The following is a 24,885-nucleotide window of genomic DNA, read 5'->3' as shown; positions in this document are numbered from 1 at the left end:
GTTTACATGCTGATATAATGCTACAACTTTAAGCAGTTGTGAGAGAAACTGAAGGCTGTTCTATCATTGTTCTTCCATAAAAATTTTGTATGTTTAAATGCTTCCCCACAACTTTGAACTCATGTGTCCTGAAAGTTTGAAGAATAAATAGCGTAGGAGTCAAATGGATGTGTAATATTATTAAACAAGAGATTCATAAGAAAAGGACGATGTGATAGGAATATCGTGTGCATAAGGATGACGTCAGTTACAAACGTTATAAGCAGAAGGCTAGAATGCTGATTGTACGGAAAACACAAGTTGTTGTACGGAAAGTAAAGTCTGAGTATGAAAAGAAACTGGCTCTGCATGCAGAGTGACCAGACAACCCACAAGAATTCTATCGATATGCTGCAAGTAAAAGAAAGAATGAATATGAAAGGATAACTCTTAAATCCAGATGGCATGAGAGTTACAGATGCAGAAGAGGTTGTTCAGCTAATGAGTGCCCATTTTATTAAAAGATATCAATCTTGAGCTATTTGACACAAATTTGAGAATTTGAGCTGTTGCACAAATTCAATAAGAATTCAACAATAGGAACTGATGGGATATTAGCACGTGTGCTAAAAGTGTGTTCAGCTGAACTGGTTATTCCTTTGACCAGGCTGTTTAATACGAGTCTCAGAATGGGGAAGATTCCGCAGGAATGTATGGTAATTTCACTGCACAAGGGTGGTACAAATCGACGATAGATAATTGGTCGATAGATTACCATACTATTGACCAATTAGTATCTCAGGAGTAGTGGTGAAGATTTTGGAAAAATTGGTTAGGGCTTGCATTCAGAAATGGGTTGACAGTGAATCTCTACTTTGCAATGAACAACATGGGTTGTTTACTAAGGGAATGTCATGTTTTAGCAACTTGCTCACATTCTATAACAATATTACCATGGAACTAGACAAGGGGAATGGATTTACTATGATACTTTTGGATTTTGCTAAGGCCTTTGAGAGAATACAACATGATAGACTCTTGCATAAATTGGAGAAAATGGGTTTGGGTTATAGAATATTAGCATAGATAAGAGGATGGCTGACTGACAGATATCAAAAAGTGGTATATGGGAGATGTGAGTATGCAAGATTTAAGGTAACAAGTGGGGTTACTGTTATTCAATCCGTACATTAATGTTATTGGGAAGAATTTGACAAATGACATTCAGATATTTGCTGATGATGCAAAAATAGGTAGAGTAATTAGGAATGCTACCAATATCAGTACTTACAGAATGATTTGAATAGGCTGGAATTATGGGCATGGGAAAATGGGTGTCAGTTCAATGTCAGTAAATGTAAAGTTATTCACTTTGACATGATTAGATATCCAATGTCGTATTATATTGGTGGGATTATGTTAGAAAAAGCTGATGAGGCTAGGGATCTTGGAGTGTTAGTAGATAGGAAGTTGAAGTTCAGGGGACATGTGGCAAAGAGATTGCAAATACAACTCAAAAGATAATAGCAATGCTGAAATGAATGTTCACATGTAAACATAAGGATGTCATTTTGCCTCTTTACAAGGCCTTGATAAGACCTCATTGTGCACAGGTCTGGCCTCCTAGTTTCCAGTGTGATTCTGATATAATGGAGAGAGTACAAAGGAGAGTGTTTAAAATTATATCAGGATTGTGGAATACTGATTATGAAGACGATTGAGAATTTGTAGACTGCAGACAGGAGAAAGAGGGTGATATGATTGAGACTTACAGACTTCTGAAAAGGTCATACAGGATTTCAATTGATGGAATTTATGGAGGGTGGGGAAAGGACAAGAGGGCATCATTGGAAGCTGAGAATGAAGGCTGCTAAGAAATGGGGGGGGGGGCCTAGATTTTTTCTCTCAGAGGGTGGAGCGTGATTGGAATGGACTGCCATTGGATGTTGTGAGTGCAAGCAGTATGAATGAATTCAAAAATAAGTATGATAACTGGTGTGTGTGTGTGTGTGTAGTATGTGGCCTCCCTCAATGAGTCTCTGACTCCCTGGAGGTCTGTCTTAATAATATTTACCCCACATTTAATTTCTTCTTTTCCCAAAATCCTCCAACTCTTCAAAGCAGTGATAATGAATTCAAGAATAAGTATGATAGCTGGTGTGTGTGTGTGTGTGTGTGGTCTCCCCTCAATGAGTCTCTGACTCCCTGGAGGTCTGTCTTAATAATATTTACTCCACTTTTAATTTCTTCTTTTCCCAAAATCCTCCAACTCTTCAGACCAGTTAAATTCGAGATAGCTTTAAATACATTATTCCTTGAGCTATAAAATTTTTTTGTTCAATATTGGAATAGGTCTCTGCAAACATCTTCTTTTTTGTATGTCTTCTTTTTTCTTTAAGAAGGTTTTTGATGTTGCAGTATCATTCTCTTTTCCATGGCTATTTCCTCTAAATGCACTGTCACTGCATAGTAAATGTTGACAAGTGCAGACAGTGTGCCACTGTATTAGACAACCATCTTAAAGAATGCTCATACCTGAACTTTAGGATTTTTGTTTGTATGCTTGGCTGCTACGCTTTCCATTTTTATGATGAATTCTAGTAAAAGATATATCATTTTCACTATTGTTTCAATTTTAGCAACAAAGAAAATATCTTTAGAATTTAAAATAGCCAGATTCAAATTATGTGCAATGCAATGTGTTCATATAAGATCTAGCATGTCTCTTTAATTTTGCTAGCATTTTCCGTGTAAGGCATCTTACACAACTAGGCTAATTACATATAGAGACTGTTGAATTCACATCAGCTGCTTCACATCAGTAGTCTGTCATGAAGATACTTCATGTGCAGCTTTTGTTTCCTGACCTGAAAGGGAGTGTGCTACACATCATGGGCTACTGAGGCAAGAACAGCTTGTTCATTTCACTCCATAATTTATTAAAGTGCACTGAAGCTTGCAGAGGAATTATAGCAACAATGCCGCTTTCAGTTTCCAATTTTTATGTATGTATCTCATATAATGGATAAGTTCATCCTTATTTGAAATATCTGTAAAAGCATTTAGAAGAAGCCTAACTCTACTGGTTAGTCTTCTAAATTTGTCCAATAACATCAGCAATAAATGACGTCATTTTGGTACTGATTAAATTAATATCATAAGTTAATTCCTTCATAATTACATTGGAAATAAAACTTCTTTAATGAAATCATTGACAACTGCCTTTGATCAAATAACTTGACAGTGAATGAGATAATGTTTTAAAATGGAAAAAAAGAAAAGTGTAAATTACAGAAAGAAAATTTTGAATGCATTTAGAACTAGGCTAAAAATTCACTTGCTATTTGTCTCCGATAACATGCCTGTGGTGAGTGAGCAAGTGTATTTCTGGAGCCCTACCTTAAACTTCCCCAAGTTACAAAAAGAATGGTCTATTGTTCTCAAACTTTGAGAAACTGATGGAGGATAGGAGATATGAAAAAACATTATGCACACCTGAAAGGATATGTGCTTTGAATTATGGGATACAAAGGCAACTAATATGAAGTCATTAGCCTCTATATAGAAATAACCTAATCATGATGATACCTTAAGTTCCAACTTTGTTTGCTTACACATAAATAAAGGATTAAATAAGAATATAATTTCTTAGCAAGTTTAGTTTAATCTATGTTAGTAAAATTGTTAAGTTGGTAAAATATCTCTATCATGTAGATACAAGTGGCAATTTGCAGCTAATGGCATGTGGTGGGTTTGTAAAATGAGCTACCATTCAATGTTGTCAGTGCATCTTTGGTGAATATGTACAAAGAAACATATGATATGAATTTGGGCCTGTATGACATGAGAGACCTTCTTTCAATGAGTATTTGAACTCCCTAGTGGAGCCACACAATATCACTGTTTTAGTTTTTCAATGTTTGTTATCAACCTATCTCTCATTTCTTCTTCACTTAACTTAACTTTGGCACTGTTCTTTCTGGTTCTCTTCTTGTTGGTATTAAGGCATCATTTATGTTACTTTAATATCAACATAAATTATGTCCACAGGCATGTACAATCTTCTAGATCCTATCTGTTATTTCTAATGGAGCCTCAACTGGTGATCTCAATCACTACCATCCACTTAACACCTGAACTACATTTAACAGGTTTTCTTCCATCACATGTCAGAGAATGCTAAACTTAGAATCCAATCTTTTCAATCTGCAATGGCTCAAAATTAGTTTATTAGTTTTGATAGTGCTATACTGGAAGAAACAGAGAACGCAATGGTGTACTATCATTTTGGTAGATGATGGTAACATTGTATAAAGCCTTGTTCAGGCCACATCTGGATTATTGTGCTTAGATTCACTGAGATTTGTAATAGATAAATGCCTGCCTGCCTGTAGAGAGGATGCAGAGGCACATAACAAGGAGGATATCAAACCTGCAGAACACTGGTAAATGGGGACAGACTGAAGGCATGTAATCTGTGGCGTCTAGTAGTAAGGAAACAAAGAGGTGATATGATCGAGACATATAAACTGTTGAGAGGTATTTACCCAGATTGCCACTAGAGAGATTTTCCACATTGTAGAATGAGGTGAAGGAACATGAACAAGAAGTCATCCTTTGGAAGCTGTAAAAAGATGTAGCAAGTAAGAGGGCAAGAAGTAGGTTTCTTACATGAAGTGGTATAAGTGGAATGCATTGCATGAGAACAGTGATGAGAGAGTGCAGATAGTGAATGAGTTTAAGGAGTTAATTACGAGCCAATATCCATTGTGAAGAAGTTTAATTAAAAGTAAAACATTAGATACAAATATTTTGATATATGTTTCATAAAACCATCACTATTGTTAATGAATGAATAATGGAAAAATTAATAGTGGAATGAAAAAAATCAAAAATAATGTTAAGTACATGGAGATATGGTATCTTTTCATGTAGTAATGAGAGCACCAGGTTAAAAATCATTGCACTATTAGCATCCTACACACACACACATGCATTAAAAAAATTAATGAAAATTTCCTATATTTTTGGCATAAAAAGTCCATCACTAAGATTAGAATTGGATTATTAAGGAAAACTTGAGTTTAAAAAGTTATTAAAATTTGTAGGTTCAATTCTACACAGAAGCTTAGCATTATCCAAAGGGATTCTGTGGCCAGTGTTATTTAATTCCATTTCTGCAAGGCTGGACATATGACTTTTATTTATTTTAATATAGGATTAGTCTTCAGAAATACATTTTGTGATCAAGCAGTCAGAAGTTAAAAGAAACTTGATTTGGTTGATGAGTTTGCATGCGACTGTAAGATGAAATTTCTTTAGGATATAGGGGACACACACACACTCAAAAATTACCTGAATATAAGGAATAGATATCTTATGAGAGCCATCTCTTCTTGTAGAAATGGGAGAAAAATGGTTATGATTTCTATATTTCTATATATATATATATATATATATATATATATGTTAAAGATACCAAGTAATTTTAAACCTGGTTTTACTCCATTTCCCAAGTAAGCAAACAGACTCAAAGTCAAGTTTGCGCCTGCAATTGATGCAAGTCTAACTGATCCCACAGGTAGTGCAGGACCAGGGCAACTCGTGGCAAAGGTGGAACAAGCTCCGATCACTAATCTTAATATTTACCCTTAATGCCAAAACACATCTCCAAGAAGGGGATGTATGATGTTTTGTATTAAAGGCAAGGGGCCACTACCCAGACCGGTTTCGACCTTTATTGAGGTCTCGTCAGTGGGGGCTAGGCTAGATAAAGAAATACCAAGATTTAGTCATACAGAGCTTGTAAGTATTTCGCCAAAACAAGTTACCATAAGGTGTTTTAACCTTATTAAATAAAAATCTCTGGAGGAGATATAAATGTAGGAAGTATTTTTACCTTGGGTATAAATATGTTATAGATACCAAGTAATTTTAAACCTGGTTTTACTCCATTTCCCAAGTAAGCAAACAGACTCAAAGTCAAGTTTGCGCCTGCAATTGATGCAAGTCTAACTGATCCCACAGGTAGTGCAGGACCAGGGCAACTCGTGACTCGAGACCTCAATAAAGGTCGAAACCGGTCTGGGTAGTGGCCCCTTGCCTTTAATACAAAACATCATACATCCCCTTCTTGGAGATGTGTTTTGGCATTAAGGGTAAATATTAAGATTAGTGATCGGAGCTTGTTCCACCTTTGCCACGAGTTGCCCTGGTCCTGCACTACCTGTGGGATCAGTTAGACTTGCATCAATTGCAGGCGCAAACTTGACTTTGAGTCTGTTTGCTTACTTGGGAAATGGAGTAAAACCAGGTTTAAAATTACTTGGTATCTTTAACATATTTATACCCAAGGTAAAAATACTTCCTATATATATATATATGATTCTTAGGTTGTAGCCATTCAGAGAAGAGGTTTTCTTGATGGTGGAGATTCCCTGTTGAAAAGATGCTGCTAAAGAACAGGCTATGAGGGCTCTAGACAGCAGTGATTTAATAGCACCATATTTCTGTGAAGGATGGTAAACTGATGTCTGATCGATATAGCGGCCAGATAAAATACGTTTGTGGTAATAGAAGTAGTGAGATAACCAGTTTCTTCTCATTTTATAAGGCTAAAAGAAAGGATAAATTTCTGCTTGATTCCATTGACCCTAGAGTGTAATTATTTATTTTTTGGAGAGACTTCTAATTCTTGATGCAAGTGCTTCCAGATGGCAAAAATATCATCTATGATGGATTCAGAGCACATATTTTCTCTAAACGTTCTAAATAAAAGTTGACTAGAACTGGAAATAATGGAGAACTCATTGCAAAAAGTCCCATTATCTGTCTACAGAGCTTACCATTCCAACTAAACTTAATCCAGAATTCATAATGAACTTAGAACGATGTCCTGAAGCAGCAGCAGCAGCAGCAGCACAATGTTCGATGGGAAATTAGAAGATAGAAATTCAAGGGTATTATTATTAAGAGGAACATTGGCAAAGAGCAACTTGGTCACAAAGCTAACCATTAGATCACTGGATTCACATTTTAATTCTTGAGATGAATTTGGTGATATTAAATTCCTTAGATATATTGATCTAGTTTGCTATGAATTCTGGATATTTTAAATGGATGGCAAACTCTATAGACAAATAGAAGGAATTATGACAGAATTTCCACTATTTCCAACTCTAGCCAACTTTAATTTAGAACATTTAGAAGAGGAAATGTTTGCTCTAAATCTTCTCTCCGGTGAATTTTCCAGTTGAAGTATCTGAGCTGTAGAAATTTTTTACTTAGTAAGGTAACCAGCCTTATGCAAAACCTCCAACCTGGAGGACAGAGAATCTCTCTTAGTCTGGCACCTATTTCTTGACCTGTCCAGCTAGGGAGGCCCTACCAGTTGCTTAGTTACTACTGGCATAACTCTTGATGTTATTGGTGCATGCAAACCTCCTTACTGGATCAAGGTGGAGATACCATTCTCTCTCTGCATCCGTTATATTGATATATGTTTTCTAAAAAAAAACTAGAAGTCTTCCTCCAAAAAATTAATAACTTACATCCTAGGATTAAATTCATCTTAGAAATAAATTCCAGCAAAATCTTTTTTGATGCCTTTATAAAACAAGAAGAAAATGATTCTCTCACCACTTCTCTTTCACAGACCTGCTTTCTCTGGTTGCTATATCCATCACACATCACCTCAGAAATATGGTATTATCAAATTACTGTTATCAAGAGCTAATGTGGTCTGTTCTTCAGCAGCATCTTTTAAATAGGAAATATCCACATCAAGAAAACCTCTTCTCTGAAAGGTTACAACCCAAGAAATATAGGCAATATAATTAACCATTTTACTCTCAATTTTACAAGAAGAGAGATGACTCCATTCTTCCATTCCATTTCATACTCAACTTCCATTTACCTTTTCCAAAGGATAAAGTACAACTGCTATTGCAACCCGGAGTCTGTTAAATTCCCTGTAACTGCAACTTATCTAATTTTGGACAAACTAGATGCTCCATCACAAAATGTATTTTATTTATGAACACCAATCTTCTATTGAACTAAATAAATATGATAAGTCCAGCCTTAGTATCATCCATTGGGATAATGCTATTCTGCATAGAAGAACCTACAAATCTGAACGTCTTTTCAATGAAAAGTAATGAAGCTCTTTGTTCATCATTCAAATCTCAATTATGGACTTTCTATGCCAGAAATATGGGTAATTATCATTAAACACTGTATTTTTATTTTTAAATACATGCACGCATGTAGGTGGATATATGATTCTAATAGTGCAATAATTTTTAATCTAGTGATCTTGACTACCAGAGAAAAATATACTATTGCCCATGTTATTGTTTTTGAATTTTTTTCATTCCATTACCAAGTTTTCCATTATTCATTTGCTAACTCTAATGGCTGAGTGGTTAGCATATCTGCTATCCAGCCAAAAGGCTGCGGGTTTGAATCCTGCTATGGGCATGGATGTTTGTGACTGTCTATGAAAGTAATAGTGGTGGTGGTCGGCAGTAGATGGTGTTGGTGTAGATCATTGGTTCCCAACCGGTGCTACACGTACCACCAGGGTACATGAAAAATAATCAGTAATGGCAGAAAAACAATCATTTCCACTATTTTACATTAAGATAAGCACTGAACAAAAGTGTCAGTATTTAAAAACATGGAGTACAATTTATAGAAATGGGTTTAAAAGGGATACACAATTGGAAAAAGGTTGGGAACCACTGGTGTAGATGATGAAGGTAGTTGAGTTCATTGTAGTTGGTGGATTGAGTGGTGGAGAAGGGAGAGCACCTGGTATAATCACAAGACAGAATATACAAGGATATAAGAACATAAGTTACCTTCATAACTCTGCTACTAGTATGTTCTTTCTTGTGGTTATATCAGTTGCTTTAACATTTTGTTCTAGGTGTTTATCAGAATTTTCCAGCCCCACTCTTCCCTCGCATATGTATATATAAAATTGATTAAAAAAAAAAAAAAAAATCCTTAGTCCCACCATGGTACAAAATGTACTACAGGTTTGCATAATGCCCTTTTGTCAATGGGAGCAACATAAAAATAAATAAATACATAAAAAAAATAAAGTAGGTTCTTGTTGGAGGTTTATGTTAGTAAGATAGGAAAAATCCCCCTCCCCCATCATGCATATACAGTACAGACAAACATTGACAAATATAAGGGTACAGAGACCTTGTCTCTATAAGTTGCAGCATTCATGGTTCGGATAGAAAGAACATACAGGTTAGTGCATCTACCCATTGAGATGTATCCCAAACCGTCAGAGCATCTCCACCATAAGTGTATCTTTCACAGATATTAGAGGGATGATAACATGTTCCTGGTTCTCTCCAGATCAGTGCAGGTCTGGTATTGCTCTGTAGAGGAATTGGAGACTTGTCCAGAAACAATGGCAATCCTAATTGGTCCTTGGTCCAGTTGACATGGAGCCTGGCCCATTTTATGTGTTCTCTCCTGTGGTGTGGGGATAGGGACATGCAGACCACCTTTGTGAAGCCTTCTGCTCACAGTGGAAGTAGATACCAATGTTCCTGTAGCCTATACAAGGTCAGATCATAGCTGACTCAGCGTAGAACTCCTGTTTCAGTGAACAGATAGATGGAGATATTAGTCAGCCATTGCCGTTATTGCCCTTCCTTCATTGTATCTCCAGGATGCTGTTTGCAACTATTGGAATTGGTTCTGCAATCTGTGAACTATAGAATGACTCTCATGCAACCATTGGCTACCTCTGCCTGACTTTGGCTAGCTTGTGGTCATATGATGGCTTACCACCTGAATTCATCAGTAAAATAATGTCTTGCAGCCACATCCAAGAATTTTGTTCTGACCACGAACTGGAAAATCTCTTCTACAGATATTTTCATGTAGAAGAGGCATAAGAGAGAAATAGAAGACTGTTAGAAAGTGACCGGAGAGACAGGAATCATCAATAAACCAGATTTACTCTCTTCTGGATATCAAGTATTTCAAGGAGGTTTCTTGTACCATTCAAAATATGAGAACACTATGGAAAAGTTTGGGATTTCTATAGGAAGAGAACAATTAAGGCTTAAGTGATGGGAGAACAGAAATCATGTTGGAAGCTTAATGGAATATTGACAGCACTAAGAAAGGATTAAAAATTAATTTTAATGCTTCCAATATTTCATCTCAGTCAGTGAGACATATTCAGGGAGTACAAATAACACTTGTAACACATACACAAAGACAACACAATACTCAGTGAAACATGTAGGTAGCCTAGGATGTAAATTAAAACATCTGAAAATTGTTGTTTCCCAAATTTTGGAAAATTTTATGCATCCATATTTCTTTAAATTAGGTTGATTTCTGAGTGCTGCTACAGATTCCAAAAACAGTCTTTCTTTTTTAAATTTATTATCCTTTGGAAGAAAGGAGCCATTTCCTTTATCCAATGAAATAACCGTAGAAAGTTAAAAGGTAAATATTTCGTCCAAATACAGGATTTTATATCTATTTAAGACTACTGCCTTGGAACATTTTCATTGCTAGTGGTTGGGAGGAAAGGCAGAACTGTGGCCATTCTAGAGCGAAGCAAATCATCAACAGATAAAAAGCTATCATCGTTATCATCATTTCCTGATATATATACCTTCATATCACAAGGTATGTTCAGGCTACTATGCAATGCTACATAATAAATTTACATTATTAATAATCTCCTATCACTAATTTTCCTCCAAATTAGTCAGCACACCAATATTGTTTTATCTAACATTTCATGTTTCTAAGGCAGTTCTGACTGAATCATTCCACCTGAACATTGGTCTTCTTCTGGGTCTTTTTTTTCCTACCATAACCACTCAAATGCAGTCCATCGCTCCCATACAGTTCACTTCGTCCTTCAAACTCATTCCACACATTCAAAAATTGTACTCCCCTCTCCTCACACATTTCAGCCAACACACCATTCATAATCCTTGCTCTCCGCCTCATCTCACCACAGCCATACCTAGGCAACACGCTTACTACCCTTCCTGTCACACTATTCTCTTTTATCCACCTAAGCATCCTCCTGATATCCATTCTGATGTGCTCTTTGTCGTCTGTCAAGTCATTCGTACCTATTAAAACCATCAACTCCTTCGCTCGCTCCCACCTCATATCCAATGCTCAATCACTCTACTCATTTTACTGCCTGGAAAACATACCTTGTGCATCCTCTCATCCAGCACACCTTTAATAATGGAGTCGCCATACAATGCCACTCACTCGTCTTTCGTTAACTCTTTCGTACCTACTTGATTTGTTTTAATTGTTTTCACCCGAATTTTCTTAATTTCATTCTGCATCCATTTCATCTCTTGCCCCATCCAACCCAATTCAAGTTTTGAATCTCGTGTCACATTCTCTTTAACATTCAATCTTTCTAATTTTCGAACTCTCGACTCCCGCTTCACACTATTTACACTGTTTTCCATCAGTCTCCTGGAAAGTGTAAAAAAGGGGTTTTACTGTATATATAATAATAACAATACCACTTACAAATGAAAGGTTTCATTATATTTGGGAGACCAGTTGTTGTTCTTTGATTTTGTAGCATGTTTCCTTCTTTTATCACTGAGATGTGGACCAATGAGGTTAACCTCCACAAATGGGCGGAACATACTGGTGCTGGGCCACTTAAGGTCATTAGCAGCCACAACTGTTAATAAAAAGAAAATAAATAACAAATTACATATGCCCACCTATAATATGCAATACAAGTTACTTAAAATTTTCAAATTAAATATGAAACATTAGTAATTATCTAATTAATCAATAACAACTATAAATTAAGTAACATGTTATTTTGCAGATGTAAGAGTTGTTCCTTATCATACAGTGGCTAAAAATATGATGTTATATGAGGGGAAACATGGCTTTGGAGAGTCGGTCGGTTTAATAATTTATTAACTTTTTATAATAGTGTAACAGCTGAGTTGTATATTGGAAATGGCTACATAAGAATTCTCCTAGATTTTGCAAAGGCATTTGACAGAATATCACAAGGAACTCTGTTATGCAAATTAGAACAAATGAGGACAGATATCAAAAAGTGGTATACTGAGGGACAGAATCCAGGCAGAAATAGGTGACTAGTGGTGTGCTGCAAGGTTTAGTGCTGGGACCACTGCTGTTTAATTTGCATATAAATTATATAGGAAATAACCTAAAAGGAAATATTCAGTTATTTGTTGATGATGGAAAATTAGGTACAGTAATAGTTAATCAAGGCAATGGGGAAGAGCTTGCAGGATGATTGAAATAGGCTGTCAGTATAAGCAAAAGATAATGGGGGTGCCAGTTTAATGTAGAAAACTGTAAAGTTATGCATTTTGAGATAAATAGATTATAAGCTGTGTACCACATTGATGGAACTGTACTCCAGGAAATAGATAAAACTAGAGATTTAGGGTTGGTAGTGGACATATAGAGTTAAAGTTTAGAGAACATATTGCTAGGGTTGAATTTATTATTCCACTTTATAATGGGTTTCTTGAAGATGAGGAAGCAGTAGAGAAGATTCAGAGCTGACGATCAAGATGGCGAGTAGCCTGTGGAATGTTCCCTATGAGGATAGATTGAAGGTGAGTGGATTGCAGCAGTTGGTTGATAGGAAAAAAAGAAGGGATATGATAGAAACACTTAAGTTTCTTAAAGGGTTTTATAGGATTAATGCAGGAGAAATGTTTCAGCACTTTGCTAGAGGGGGCCAGAACAAGAAATCATTCCTGGAAGCTGAATAAAGGTTTGGTTAGTGGGGATGTGAGAACTAGATTTTTTGCCTGGAGAGTTGAAATGAATGGAATGAGTTGCCAGAGTCAGTTGTGAGTGCTTTGTCTGTTAATGGGTTCAAGGAGAGGGATGATAGATTGTGTGGATAGTTTGGGTCTCCTGTGATGAGTCTTTAGATGCCATAGAGGTGCCCGTATAATAATAATAATACATCATAATTTTCTTTAAATTGGTATCATACCTTCCTTGTTCAGCATGTTCCAAGTTTCACAAAATAGCAAATAAAGAGTAATCTGCTATTTACACAAACTTCAAAAGTGATTATTTAGAGTTTTGATTTGAAATCAACTGACTTTGAAATCAAATCCTGAAATAGCATTTGCCAACAACGTGTGAGAACTCTACATCAGTCTCATAAATTTCATTAAAACTGTTTATATTGGATATCAATTCTTTATATACATCCACCAAAACCTTCTCCAGTGGCGTCCTGGAAAGTTTTAAATGGGGGTGCAGCCTATACAAAATAATTTTTAAAAAAATTCTTTTTTTTTTGTAATCAGTAACCAATTTATTAATAAATAAATCTGTAGATTTATTTATTAATAAATTGGTTACTGATTAGGAAAAAAAGAATTTTTTTTAAAATTATTTTGTATAGGCAGCACCCCCACTTAAAACTTCACGGGCCGGAACTGACCTTCACATCACCCCATGAAAAAACCAGGTGGCTATGAGATTCACTGCTCTTGTGGCATTTGTTATGTAAGCACGTCTGAACATGTAAATGAGTTGAAAAAAGAAGAGAGTATAAATCAGACCTGGCATTCCACACAATCACTACTGGCCATCAAGTACTCTGGCAACAAACAAAAATGTCATATATTGATAACTGTTTCACAAGAAAATTTAAAGAAGCCTCAAAAAACATTAGGATCCCTACACAATGCAATAAAATTCAAGGCTTAATTTTACATCAAGTATGGTCTTCTTTCATCAAAAATTTAACTGCCATGGATTGGGATATTGCACATGTGATACCACAGAACGTGACAGTAACAACTAGCAATGTTCCAACATGCATACAGTAACGAATTTGCCATTTGTATTCTGGTTTATCAATTATATGTTACAGTGTGAAATTATTAAAAAAAACATCTAATATGTGTAATTAATTGTTAATAGGCTTTTGTTGTGTAAAACTTTTACGTACCACTATCCCTGATGATAAGCCTTACGACGCAAGAAATTTGTCAGGGTTTTAATTATTTATTTTTAATAAACTTCTTATATTACAATGTGGTCTCAATACTAAAAACTACCTACAGAATCTAATAATCATTTGCCTTTTCTTGATACATTAGTTACCTGCCTTTCAAATGGTTCACTTTTTCCATTTACAGAAAGCCAACACACACACAGGAAGATATCTACATACACAATCACATCATCATTCAACCCAAAAGAATGGTATTCTAAAAACATTTACACAGAACCAGAGCAATTTGTAAAATAAATTGATCAAAATAAGGCATTGCACATTAAGGTAATGGATACCAAGGTAATTGATGTCCCATAATGCAATGCACATTATGGGATACCAAGGCAATATGATGTCATTAGTCTCTATATACAAGTAGCCCAATCATTAAGTGACTTCACGTGCAAACTTTGTTTGCTTACACTTGGATAAAGGATGAAACCAAGAATATAATTTCTTGGCATCTGTAATTTATAGTATAATGAAGTGAAAACTTTCAACATATAACATGATGTTTTGTGCTCTGAAGATGCTGAATCCTATAGAAAGCTTTATCATGGCATAACCATTCCCCTTGCCTAACTCAAACAGAACATTATTATGAAATGTGATCACGTTACTCAAACATGACCTTCCCTTAGTAAACCCATGGTGTCCATTGCAAAGTACAGATTCTCTATCAACCCATTGCTGCATGTGATCTCTTACTAACTTTTCCAACATATTCATCACCTCTCTAGAGATACTGATAGTTTGATAGTTAGACACATCAATCTTTGCACCACCTTTGTGCAATGGGGTTATCATACATTTTTTTTTTTTTTTTTTTTTACTCTTGTGGAATTTTTCTTGTTCTGTGGCTAAAATTATACAGCCAAGTCAAAGGCACAATGATCTGGATATTTTTTAAGCATCTGTGCGGACATGCCATCAGTTACTTTGCCAAATTTATATTCAGTTTATGTAACAGTTCTAGTGCCTCTTCCTTATATACCCAAATTCTTCCTCCAATATGTAGGTAATTGCATAATACCAGGTTGATAGGGCACTCATGAGTTTTGCAATCTCTTCCACATCCGTCAGCCACATACTCATCTGCATTCAGTGCAGTTATTCTTTCATATTCATTCTTTCTTTTACTTATTGCATAATGATGGAATTCTTTTGGGTTTCCTTAGCTTGCAGAGCCAGTTTCTTTTCATATTCACACTTAGCTTTCTGTACGATAGTTATAACTTTTCTGGCCTGAGCCATAAAATTTTCATAGGCGATATCATCTTTATGTACAGAAATCCTTCTGCACCACCTATTTCTTAAAAATCTTTTGTTTAATAAGACTGCATATTCATTTCACTCCCACCTTTTTATTGTTCAAACTTTAAGGACAAATTTCAATACTGCATCACTGATGTATTTTTAAAATACTTCCCATGCTGCTGATATCCTTCCCAACTAATATCATGTGAGTGAATATAACATTCTCCTCCATCAGTCATAATTTCCTCTTTTGAAGTTCAGTATGTAACCTTCTTTTTTGAATGGAATATCCATAGCACTCTTCAAGTAAGTAGAACGATCACTGTTACCAATTGGAGGCAGAACAGTCACATAATTTACTGACACCTAGGTATAATACTCTTTGACTTCAAGTTCCTTCTGTTACATGCAAGCTGCTTGAAGCAGTTGTCAAGCAACAGCCCAATAAATTTGGCTTCATTCTTTTCATGAGATTTCACTGCTACCCAATTAATGTTCAGATAATTAAAGTCACCCTTGATGATTATTTGTTTACTACCCATTAGATTTATTTGGCAATGCATTTCATTGTCACTAGTAGCCTATCCACTGTATATAGCAACACTCCACCATGTATTTGATCTTGTTTGACTTCTGCCACTGCTACAGAAAACTGTTACTAATATTGCAATAAAAGCTATCTACTGTAAATGAACTCAAATCATCTCTTATCATTAGCAACTTCCTCCCTCTCCCTCCTAGTTTGCCTATCCTTCCTAAAAATACTGTTCCCTTTATATTAATACTTGTTAGTAAATCTGCTTCTGACTGCCAGGTCTTACTAATGTCAATAATCTGAGGTCGCAACGTATTCACTAAGGCAACAAACTCAACCCCTTTGTTCCTTATACTGCTGGCATTTGTGTACAGACATAAGTTACTCACATGCTTTTTTTTGTATATTCTCCTCTGTAGTCTGTATAACTCAGTTAGACAATTTTCAGATTTCTGTTCATATCTAATGCTTCACTTATACAGACATCTTCACACATACTTAATAAGTTTGATCTGGATGAACACAATCATCTTTTCATCATAATCACTTCCATTATTAAGCATATTTGTATCATTGATATAATTGCATAGCTTAGTTACTCTTACACATAGATTCTTGTTCTCACCTTTCCTCCCATCATAATCCAGCTTCTCCTGACTCCCTGTAGTAGGTCTCATACCAACAAATAATTTCTCCAGACTCCTGATAAAAATTCATTCAGGTGTAGGCTATTCCTATTATATAAATCCAAAGGGATTCCTTCAAACTCACTCCACATATCCAAAAACTCGCAACCATTCTTTCTACACAGCCAATGCAAATCGTTTGCCACATAGCCCTTCTTAATCCTGTGTTATTACATCTAGGTAATATATTATTTTATGCCGTGGAGGAGTCGCCATCCTTGTGGACAACCATATACCCTTCCAGCAAGTTCCACTTAATGAGAATGTAGAAGCAGTTGCTATCTGACACTCAGTTGGAATTCTAATAACAATATGCTGCTTCCCTTCCTTCTGTCCTTACTTTTAATGGGTGATTTAGGACACAACACTGTTGGGGGTAGCAATGTACATGGGATAATAAAGTAATTTGTTGTGAAGTTGTTTACCTCCATATACAAGTAACCTATTCATTAAGTTATTTCACATGCAAACCTTACTTGCTCACAATGGATACAGGTTTAAAGCAAGAATATAATTTCTTGTATGGTATAATTTACTTTGTGACCAAGTGAAAAAAACTCCACACAACTATCTGTAATCCAGAGTATTTTAATAATATGGTGATACCCCAATATGACTTTTGCATTGACTTAACTCTCAGTATCCCCCACTGATGAGACCTCAACAAAAGGAGTTGGCAGAGAGAGAATTAAAGAAAAATAATAAAGTATACTGATGTAAAGTTCTACCAGTTCTATAATACACTATCTACATGAAAGAAAAAAAAAAATCAGCTTCCAAATCCAGAATAGCTGAGACATGAAACTGAAACGATGAGCATAATTGTCTTCAGTTTTCAACTTGAACAATGGGAAGAGGGAGGGTGAGCAGACAATTGTCAATGGCAGCAAGGGTTCGGATAAGAATGTATTTGGACTGTATATGCTCAACAACTCTTCCTGTGATGTTTGTTCTAGTTCTGCCACTACTCCCAACAGTGTTGTGTCCTAAATCACCCATTAAAAGTAAGGACAGAAGGAAGGGAAGCAGCATATTGTTATTAGAATTCCAACTGAGTGTCAGACAGCAACTGCTTCTACATTCTCATTAAGTGGAACTTGCTGGAAGGGTATATGGTTGTTCACAAGGATGGCGACTCCTCCACGGCAAGGTCCATCTCCTATTTTGTCCTTACAAATGATAGTAACATTTTGTAATACTGAATTATTACTCAGCTTCATGTATGTTTCCTGCAGGCAAAAGCATACTAGTACTAGTTTACACTTCTGCAAAAGAGAGCCTTGATGAGTGATATACAGCTATGTTTTTAATTTTTGGATCTCCTTTTCATTCTTCCACAATTCTTCTCAGTTAGAGCATTTTGGTATTTTGCTCTGACAGTCTTTATTCTTATGACTTTACTGCTGCATCAAGCACATATGGCACAGCCATGACAGGCAGTTTGATTATATTTCAATTTGACATTTAAAACAGTGCAAAGGATTCAGGATATAGAACCTTACTGGACAGCTGAGATAACCTACTTTAACAGATGTTGGTAGTTTTGGTTCGTTGAAGGTAAGAATGATGTTTCTGTAGGAACCAGATGTCAATCCCTATGTATGAGGATTCTTATGGTGTCATTCCTTGGGCTTTAAGTTTGGAGCAGACGTCCTCATTGGGAAGATCAAGAAAGTCCCACTGATATGACACCTCTAGAGAAGTTTGAAGTTTTTTTTTTTCCTCTGTGTGGTGGGTAACTGTAATTGGTATTCACCCGACAATATTGCATGAAGTAATTTTTCTGATTGTGTCAAGGTTGCTACTTCAATAAGAAGTCCTGGATACAGTTTCTTTATGGATTTTTGAGATCATGCAAACTCTTCGAAACCCTTCTGGATGAAGAAGGGTGGCATTTCCCAATTGGATATTCCTCTGTTGCATGAAGGATTATGAACAGTAGTGTATTTGCTGTAGCTTTTGATGTTTTATTTTCTTACTTTGATTTTCTGTTGAATATTTGGTTTCTGAACCTGGTTGGGGCTTGTTGATAAACAAGAGGATGAAAAATTATCAATTTTCAGAAGAGTTTGATTCAGTGCCATGGCTACCCACTCACCATGCAGCCACACATGGATGCTGACTCTCTGGAAAGCAATGACAGTGTCTGTGAGCAGAACACCAGGACTACTCTGGATACCAGCACCACAGCAAGCCTTGGCATTTTCTCTGGACAATAGAGGAGGAGATTTACTGCAACATTGTTGACCCTTGCAGGCTGACTGATCCTAGCATGATCATGCAGGACTTCCTGTCACACTACTTTCATCTCTGAAGCAGAGATGAAAGTAGTGTGAGACTACTAGGATCTCCCTTTCCAGATGTCCACAGAGCAAACATGACAGCAAGGCACTAGGTCTCAGCAATGGTGGTCTGGATGACAGGATAGTATAAAAGACTCAGAAGTAGAGCAAAGAATACAGAAGAAGAAGAATGAAAAGGACACCAGTAGTATCACTAGGAGGCCTCTTCCAACATGAACAGGGGCTTCACATGGAAGGACAGATACCCACTTCTGTCTTACTGGAGCTTAGGAAGACTTAAGAGTGTTAAGGTAAGGGATTCTTATTCTTGCTCCACTCTTTGGATCTTTCTGAAATATCAAAAAGGGACAGAAAGACAAATCACGACAGCAGACTGGAAATATTAAGGATGGGTGATAGAGTTTATAAATGCATATGCTCATTTATATTTAAACAAGGATTCTTCCCAGAATTGCTACTATACCTGTAATGGCATCCACTACAAAGTTTGTCCAGAAGATTCCCAAACTTTTGAATTATTGAATGAACAAGCACCACTAGCTGCGTGCTCATATGCTGCTATCTAGTGGCAACATTGGGAAATAGCCTAGCGAAAACCGCAACGTGATATTTTGCTTAGTTATTCTACTATCTATTTGTGTCAATACATGTTCAGTGCATCTGGTGATTTTTGTTGTGTTTAAAATGAATGATTTTCATGATCAATGAAAGATTTTGAAATGTTAAAAACAGCATTTAAGAATGAGGCTTTAGGCCTGACTCAAAAGTATGAGTGGTGGAAACATTTCAAAGATGGCCAAATTTCAGTCAACAATGATCCTTGTTCAGGACACCCGTCAACATTGAAAATTGACAAAAATGTTACGAAAGTTTGTGAAGTTATCTCTTCTAACTGTTCCACCACTGTTTGTGTCTGTTTGTGAGGTAGCTGAAGAAATAAACATTTCAAAAACTGTCTGTCATGAGATTCTTACAAAAAATTTAGGCATGCATCACATTTGTGCCTGGCCTTGATTGACGATCAAAAACAAATTTGAGTTGATGTGAGCCAAGAACTTTTCAGCCAAGCTTACAAGGATGAAAACTTTTTAAATTTAAAAAACATCATTACTCTGGATGAGATGTGAGTTCACGGCTATGATGTTGAAACAAAAGCTCAATTGTCACAGTAAGCTCCAAAAGGGTCATGACCCAAAAAGTTGAGACTAGTGTGGTCAAATGTCAAAGTGATAATGGCATTTTTTTTTTTTTTATTCTGAGGTCATTGTTCACCATGAATTTCTTCCAGAAGGCAAGACAGTGAACAAGGAGTATTATATTGAGGTAATGCAACGTCTTCATGAGGCTATTAGAAAAATTGATGCTTCATCATATACCTGCACACACACACACACATTATTACCAATCAATCAATTTTTGGTGAAACATGAAACAATGGTCATTCCACAACCTGTTTACTCCTGACTGCATGCCAGCAGACTTTTTTTTATCCACCAAATTGAAACTGACATTGAAAGGCCAATGTTTTGAGTCGATTAACTCGATAAAGAAAGAAAAAAAAATCGCTAGTGGAATTGTGCAGTATCGCGAAAGAAGTGTTCCAGAAATGAAAAGATGGAAGACACAGGAAGTCAAAGAGGCAGTGAAGGAAAAGAAGAAAGCATATCTCTAAGAGCACAAGCCTGACAAATATGTCGGCTTGTGCTCTTAGAGAATACAGAGACAAATGAAAGAAAACTAAACATCTTGTAAAACTAGATGTTTTACAAAAACTAGCTAAACAAAAGTCATGGGAAGATTTTGGTAAGAATGTAGAAAATAAATATCAAGAAGGTGGCAAGATATTCTGGAGAGGTCTTGAAGAAGCTTAGAAATAGAGGAAAGAGTGCTGTAAAAGTAATTAGAGATGATAAAGGCGACATGAAAACAGGAGAAAAAGATATCCTTGAAGTATGGAGTAATTACTTCGAAAAATTGCTAAATGAAACAAGCAGCGATGAAAGCACAGTGGTAAAAAAACACTGACCAGGCATGCAATCAGGAATACATATCCATACTTGAAGCCATCAACAGCCTGAAATGTGGAGAGGCAGCTGGAGTAGATGATATTCGACCAGAAACACTGAAGTATGGAGGTATAAAAGTCTTACAGTGGCAGCACTGCACAGTTTGGAAGGCCTGGACAGAGGCACAAGTTCCAGATGATTGGAGTAGAGATCTCATAATACCCATATATAGGGAAATAAAACTGAATGTGAGAATTACAGAGGCATTTCTCTACTCAGTGTTCCTGGTAAGATATATGCAAGTATACTTGAGAAACGGTTGAGAAGGACTGTGGAAGAACAAGCTGGATTCAGGCCAAACAGAAGCTGTCAGGATCAGATTCTCACTTTCCGACATATAATTGAGAAGTCATGGGAATATAACAAAGATTATGAATTTAAGTTTTGTAGATCTGGAAAAAGCATATGACAAGATGCCAAGAGAGAAGCTATTCAAAATGCTGCAGTTGTATGGTGTTAGTGGAACATTATATCAAGCAATATTTAGTCTTTATTTGAGTAGTAAGTCAGCAGTTAGAACTGAAGGAAGTACAGGAAGATGGTTTAATGTTAATTCTGATGTCAGACAAGGATGTACATTATCCCCCCCCCCCCCGTTATTCATTATCTATATGGATCTCATTATGAGGGACAGAGTATTAAATCTGATATCAAAATTAGAGATGTTAATGTCAGCTCTTTGCTTTATGCAGATGATGTTATACCTCTAAATAAATCCACTACAAGTCTGCAAGATTCCCTGACTAAATTGAATAACTGTTGTAATAGATATGGTATGAAGGTCAGCAATAACAAGACAAAGACAATTAAAATAGGCAGAAGCACTGAAAATATCAACTGCATTGTGAATGGAGAATCTATAGAACAAGTTAAACATTTCAGTTACTCAGGCACGATTTTTAGTGAAGATGGTAAATTAAATATGGAAATAGACAACAGAATTAACAAAGCTGGTATGGTAGGAAGTCAACTGAATAAATTTATATGGAATAAGAAAGAAATTAGTCAAAACACTAAATTAAATGTATACAAGACAGTGTTCAAACAATTTTAACTTATGGATCTGAGAGCTGGGTTAGAAGTAAAACATTTGACCAAAGACTGGAGATATGAGAGTCCTAAGAAAGATTAGGGGTGTGAACAGATGGCATCAATAGCAATATCATATTAAAAAAGAGGAAATTAAGAAAGAACTTGACATTGTTAGCATCTAGGAATGTGTTAGCAGAGCTAATCATAGGTGGTATGGTCACTTAAACAGAATGGGAGAGGAAAGTTTAGCAAAACAAGTGTTCTCTGCCAGGTTGGCAGGAAAAAGACCCAGAGGAAGACCATGATATAGATCTGACAATGTTGTAGTCTTGACAGGTAACAGACTGATTTGGAGGAAAATTGTAAATAGGAAGTTAGTAATAATGATGTAAATATTTCATGTAGTACTATCATATCCTGTACACCCCTTGAGGGCACATGTCAGGAATTTGATGATGATGATAACTATATATATGAAATTGTACACAGTTTATATATATATATATATATATATATATATATATATATATATATATAAGGAGTAAAAAAAAAATATATATATATATATAAACCTAGTTCAAAAACAAACCAGGCTAAAAGTATACAATACATTAGCCCTACCGGTCTTAATGTATGGAAGCGAAATCTGGACAATAAAACAAAAAGACAAACAAAGATTAACAACAGCAGAAATGAAGTTTATGAGAAAAACTGCAAAGTATACTCTATTTGATCACAAAAGAAACAAAGATATTATGAAAGAATTAAACCAAGAACCAGTAATTGAAAAAATTAAAAAATCTAAACATAGATTGATGGAACACGTTCAAAGAATGAAAACAGAAAGATTACCAAAACAAGCCTTAAAGTACAAGCCATTAGGAAAAAGAAAACCAGGACGTCCTCTTAAACGATGACTTCTAAGGCTGGAACAGGCCATACTAGGCCTAAATCCTTGATACGTATGATGATGATGATGATATATATAAAAAGAAAAAAAAATGCTTTTATTTCTGAAATAAAAAGTGCAAAGTAAAGTACCTTTAACTGTAATTTTGTGCTCTCCTGTGCCAGGATGAGTGAACAGATCCACTTGAATGGATACTTCTCCTACACTTCCCTCTTCTGAGGTTGGTGAGTCTATTGAAATATTATGAGCATGTATTATAATAATAAATTTGTTATGGGAAGAAAAAAAAGTAACCATAGAATATATGAATTTTAATGAGATTAAGCATGCAATTATCATAATGAAAATATTTGCCAGTGGTTAGCTGAGTAAAGAGATTCTCTGTCCTCCAGTTCGAGTCCTACTGCAGCATGGATATTTGCAGATGATTATCATAATTCATTAAGACCACCAACTTGTTGCTTATTAGAGGACTTAAGTGATTTAAAGAATTACAATGAAGGGTCTCCAGATCAGAGTTTTCTTTACAAAACCCATAGTCTTCCCATAGCACTTAATGTGTTCTAAGTTTACAACCTTTTCATGGATGAGATTATATAAAACAAAAAATACACCCATGGTGATTCTTTCATCTTTTTTATTATTATTACCATGAAGTCTGAAGACTGATCACAGGAAGTTAATGATATAGCTATTAATCATTATGGGCTAGTAATCATTGAAATATATAGCATCTTCCAGCCAAGTCAAACCATCACCTTCTCATGATATGGCCTGTTTCCAAAAACAGGGGTGGTCTAATGAGGAGAGTATTCTAGCTGGAGGAAATGCTATCCAGATCTCTATGTAGCAGATGTCTTTCTTTGCCTGGTGAAACACCACCATCCTGTTTAATAGTGTGAAGTGGCCATGGCCATGTTTTGTCTCTAGAGGTGAATTCCCCATTTCTCTCCCCTTCCTTTCTTCTTACATGCAGTGTGACCCTCACTGTTCATGCAATGTTGAGCTTCACTGTTCATAATTATAGTGTGCCAGTGGATACTACTTTTTAGCTATATCAACTGGACAACATAGCTATAAAGCAGTTTCTGGAGACTAGATACCAGATAGGTATCTAGTCTCCAGAAATGGACTGAACCTTTTGGTAACATTGCAGGAGGATTCCTAATAAAGGCAAATAATCTTACTGCTGTAATTTGCCAGATTGTGCCTGACAAAGTACAGCTTGCAAGGGGGGGGGGGTAGTATGAGGCCATGCTTGGATAGGAGCCCAGGCACTTCCTGTGGAGTAGTAGTAGTGACCATGAGTCCCTCATCCCCTACTCTACAAACGTTCCTAATATTTCGCTCATGGTAATATATATTATTTGAGTGAAATATTATTTTTAACTGCATTGATTCTACAATTGTAGAGTGAATGCTGTTAAAATTAATCTCCTAAAAAAGCCGCTAACAAACCAAAAATATACCCAAAAATTGTAAAACAAGAACAACATATATATATGTAGAAAGTATTTTACTTTGGGTATAATAAATGTTAAAGATATCAAGCTATTTTAAACCTGGTTTTACTCCATTTCCCAAGTAAGCAAACAGACAAACAAGTCAAGTTTGCACCTCCATGGAGTAAAACCAGGTTTAAAATAGCTTGGTATCTTTAACATTTATTATACCCAAGGTAAAATACTTTTTACATTTATATCTCCTCCTGAGATTTTTATTTAATAAGGTTAAAACACCTTATAGTAACTTGTTCTGGTAAAATACTTATAAGCTCTGTATTACTAAAATCTTGGTATTTCTAGCCTGGCTCCCACTGATGAGACCCCAATAAAGGTTGAAACCGATCTGGGTAGTGGGCCCCCTTGCTTTTCATACAAAGCATCATACATCTCCTCCAGGAGATGTGCTTTGCATTAAGGGTAAATATTAAGATCAGTGATCAGAGCTTATCGACTTTTACCATGAGTTGCCTTGGTCTTGCACTACATGCAGGGTCAGCTAGACTCGCAACTCTTGCAGGCGCAAACTTGACTTGTTTGTCTGTTTGCTTACTTGGAAAATGGAGTA

General features: G+C 35.9%; 1 protein-coding gene across 1 annotated transcript in view; it reads right to left on the bottom strand.

Moving 5' to 3' along the window:
- The window catches only part of unc-13 (protein unc13 homolog), a 1,156,644-nt gene that overhangs the window by 28,538 nt on the left and 1,103,221 nt on the right, over positions 1–24,885 (bottom strand). The window contains exons 37-38 of the mRNA XM_090416011.1: positions 22,947–23,045; positions 11,533–11,692 (exon numbers count right to left, since the gene is read on the bottom strand). Coding sequence (XP_090272137.1) covers positions 11,533–11,692; positions 22,947–23,045 — 259 coding nt within the window. The remainder of the gene's footprint in view (positions 1–11,532; positions 11,693–22,946; positions 23,046–24,885) is intronic.

Source organism: Typopeltis vanoorti, chromosome 3 (genome assembly GCF_054136105.1).
Source record: "Typopeltis vanoorti isolate ZY-2024b chromosome 3, IOZ_Tvanoo_1.0, whole genome shotgun sequence".
Classification (NCBI taxonomy): Eukaryota; Metazoa; Arthropoda; class Arachnida; order Uropygi; family Thelyphonidae; genus Typopeltis; species Typopeltis vanoorti.
This window is presented reverse-complemented; position numbering and strand designations above follow the sequence as displayed.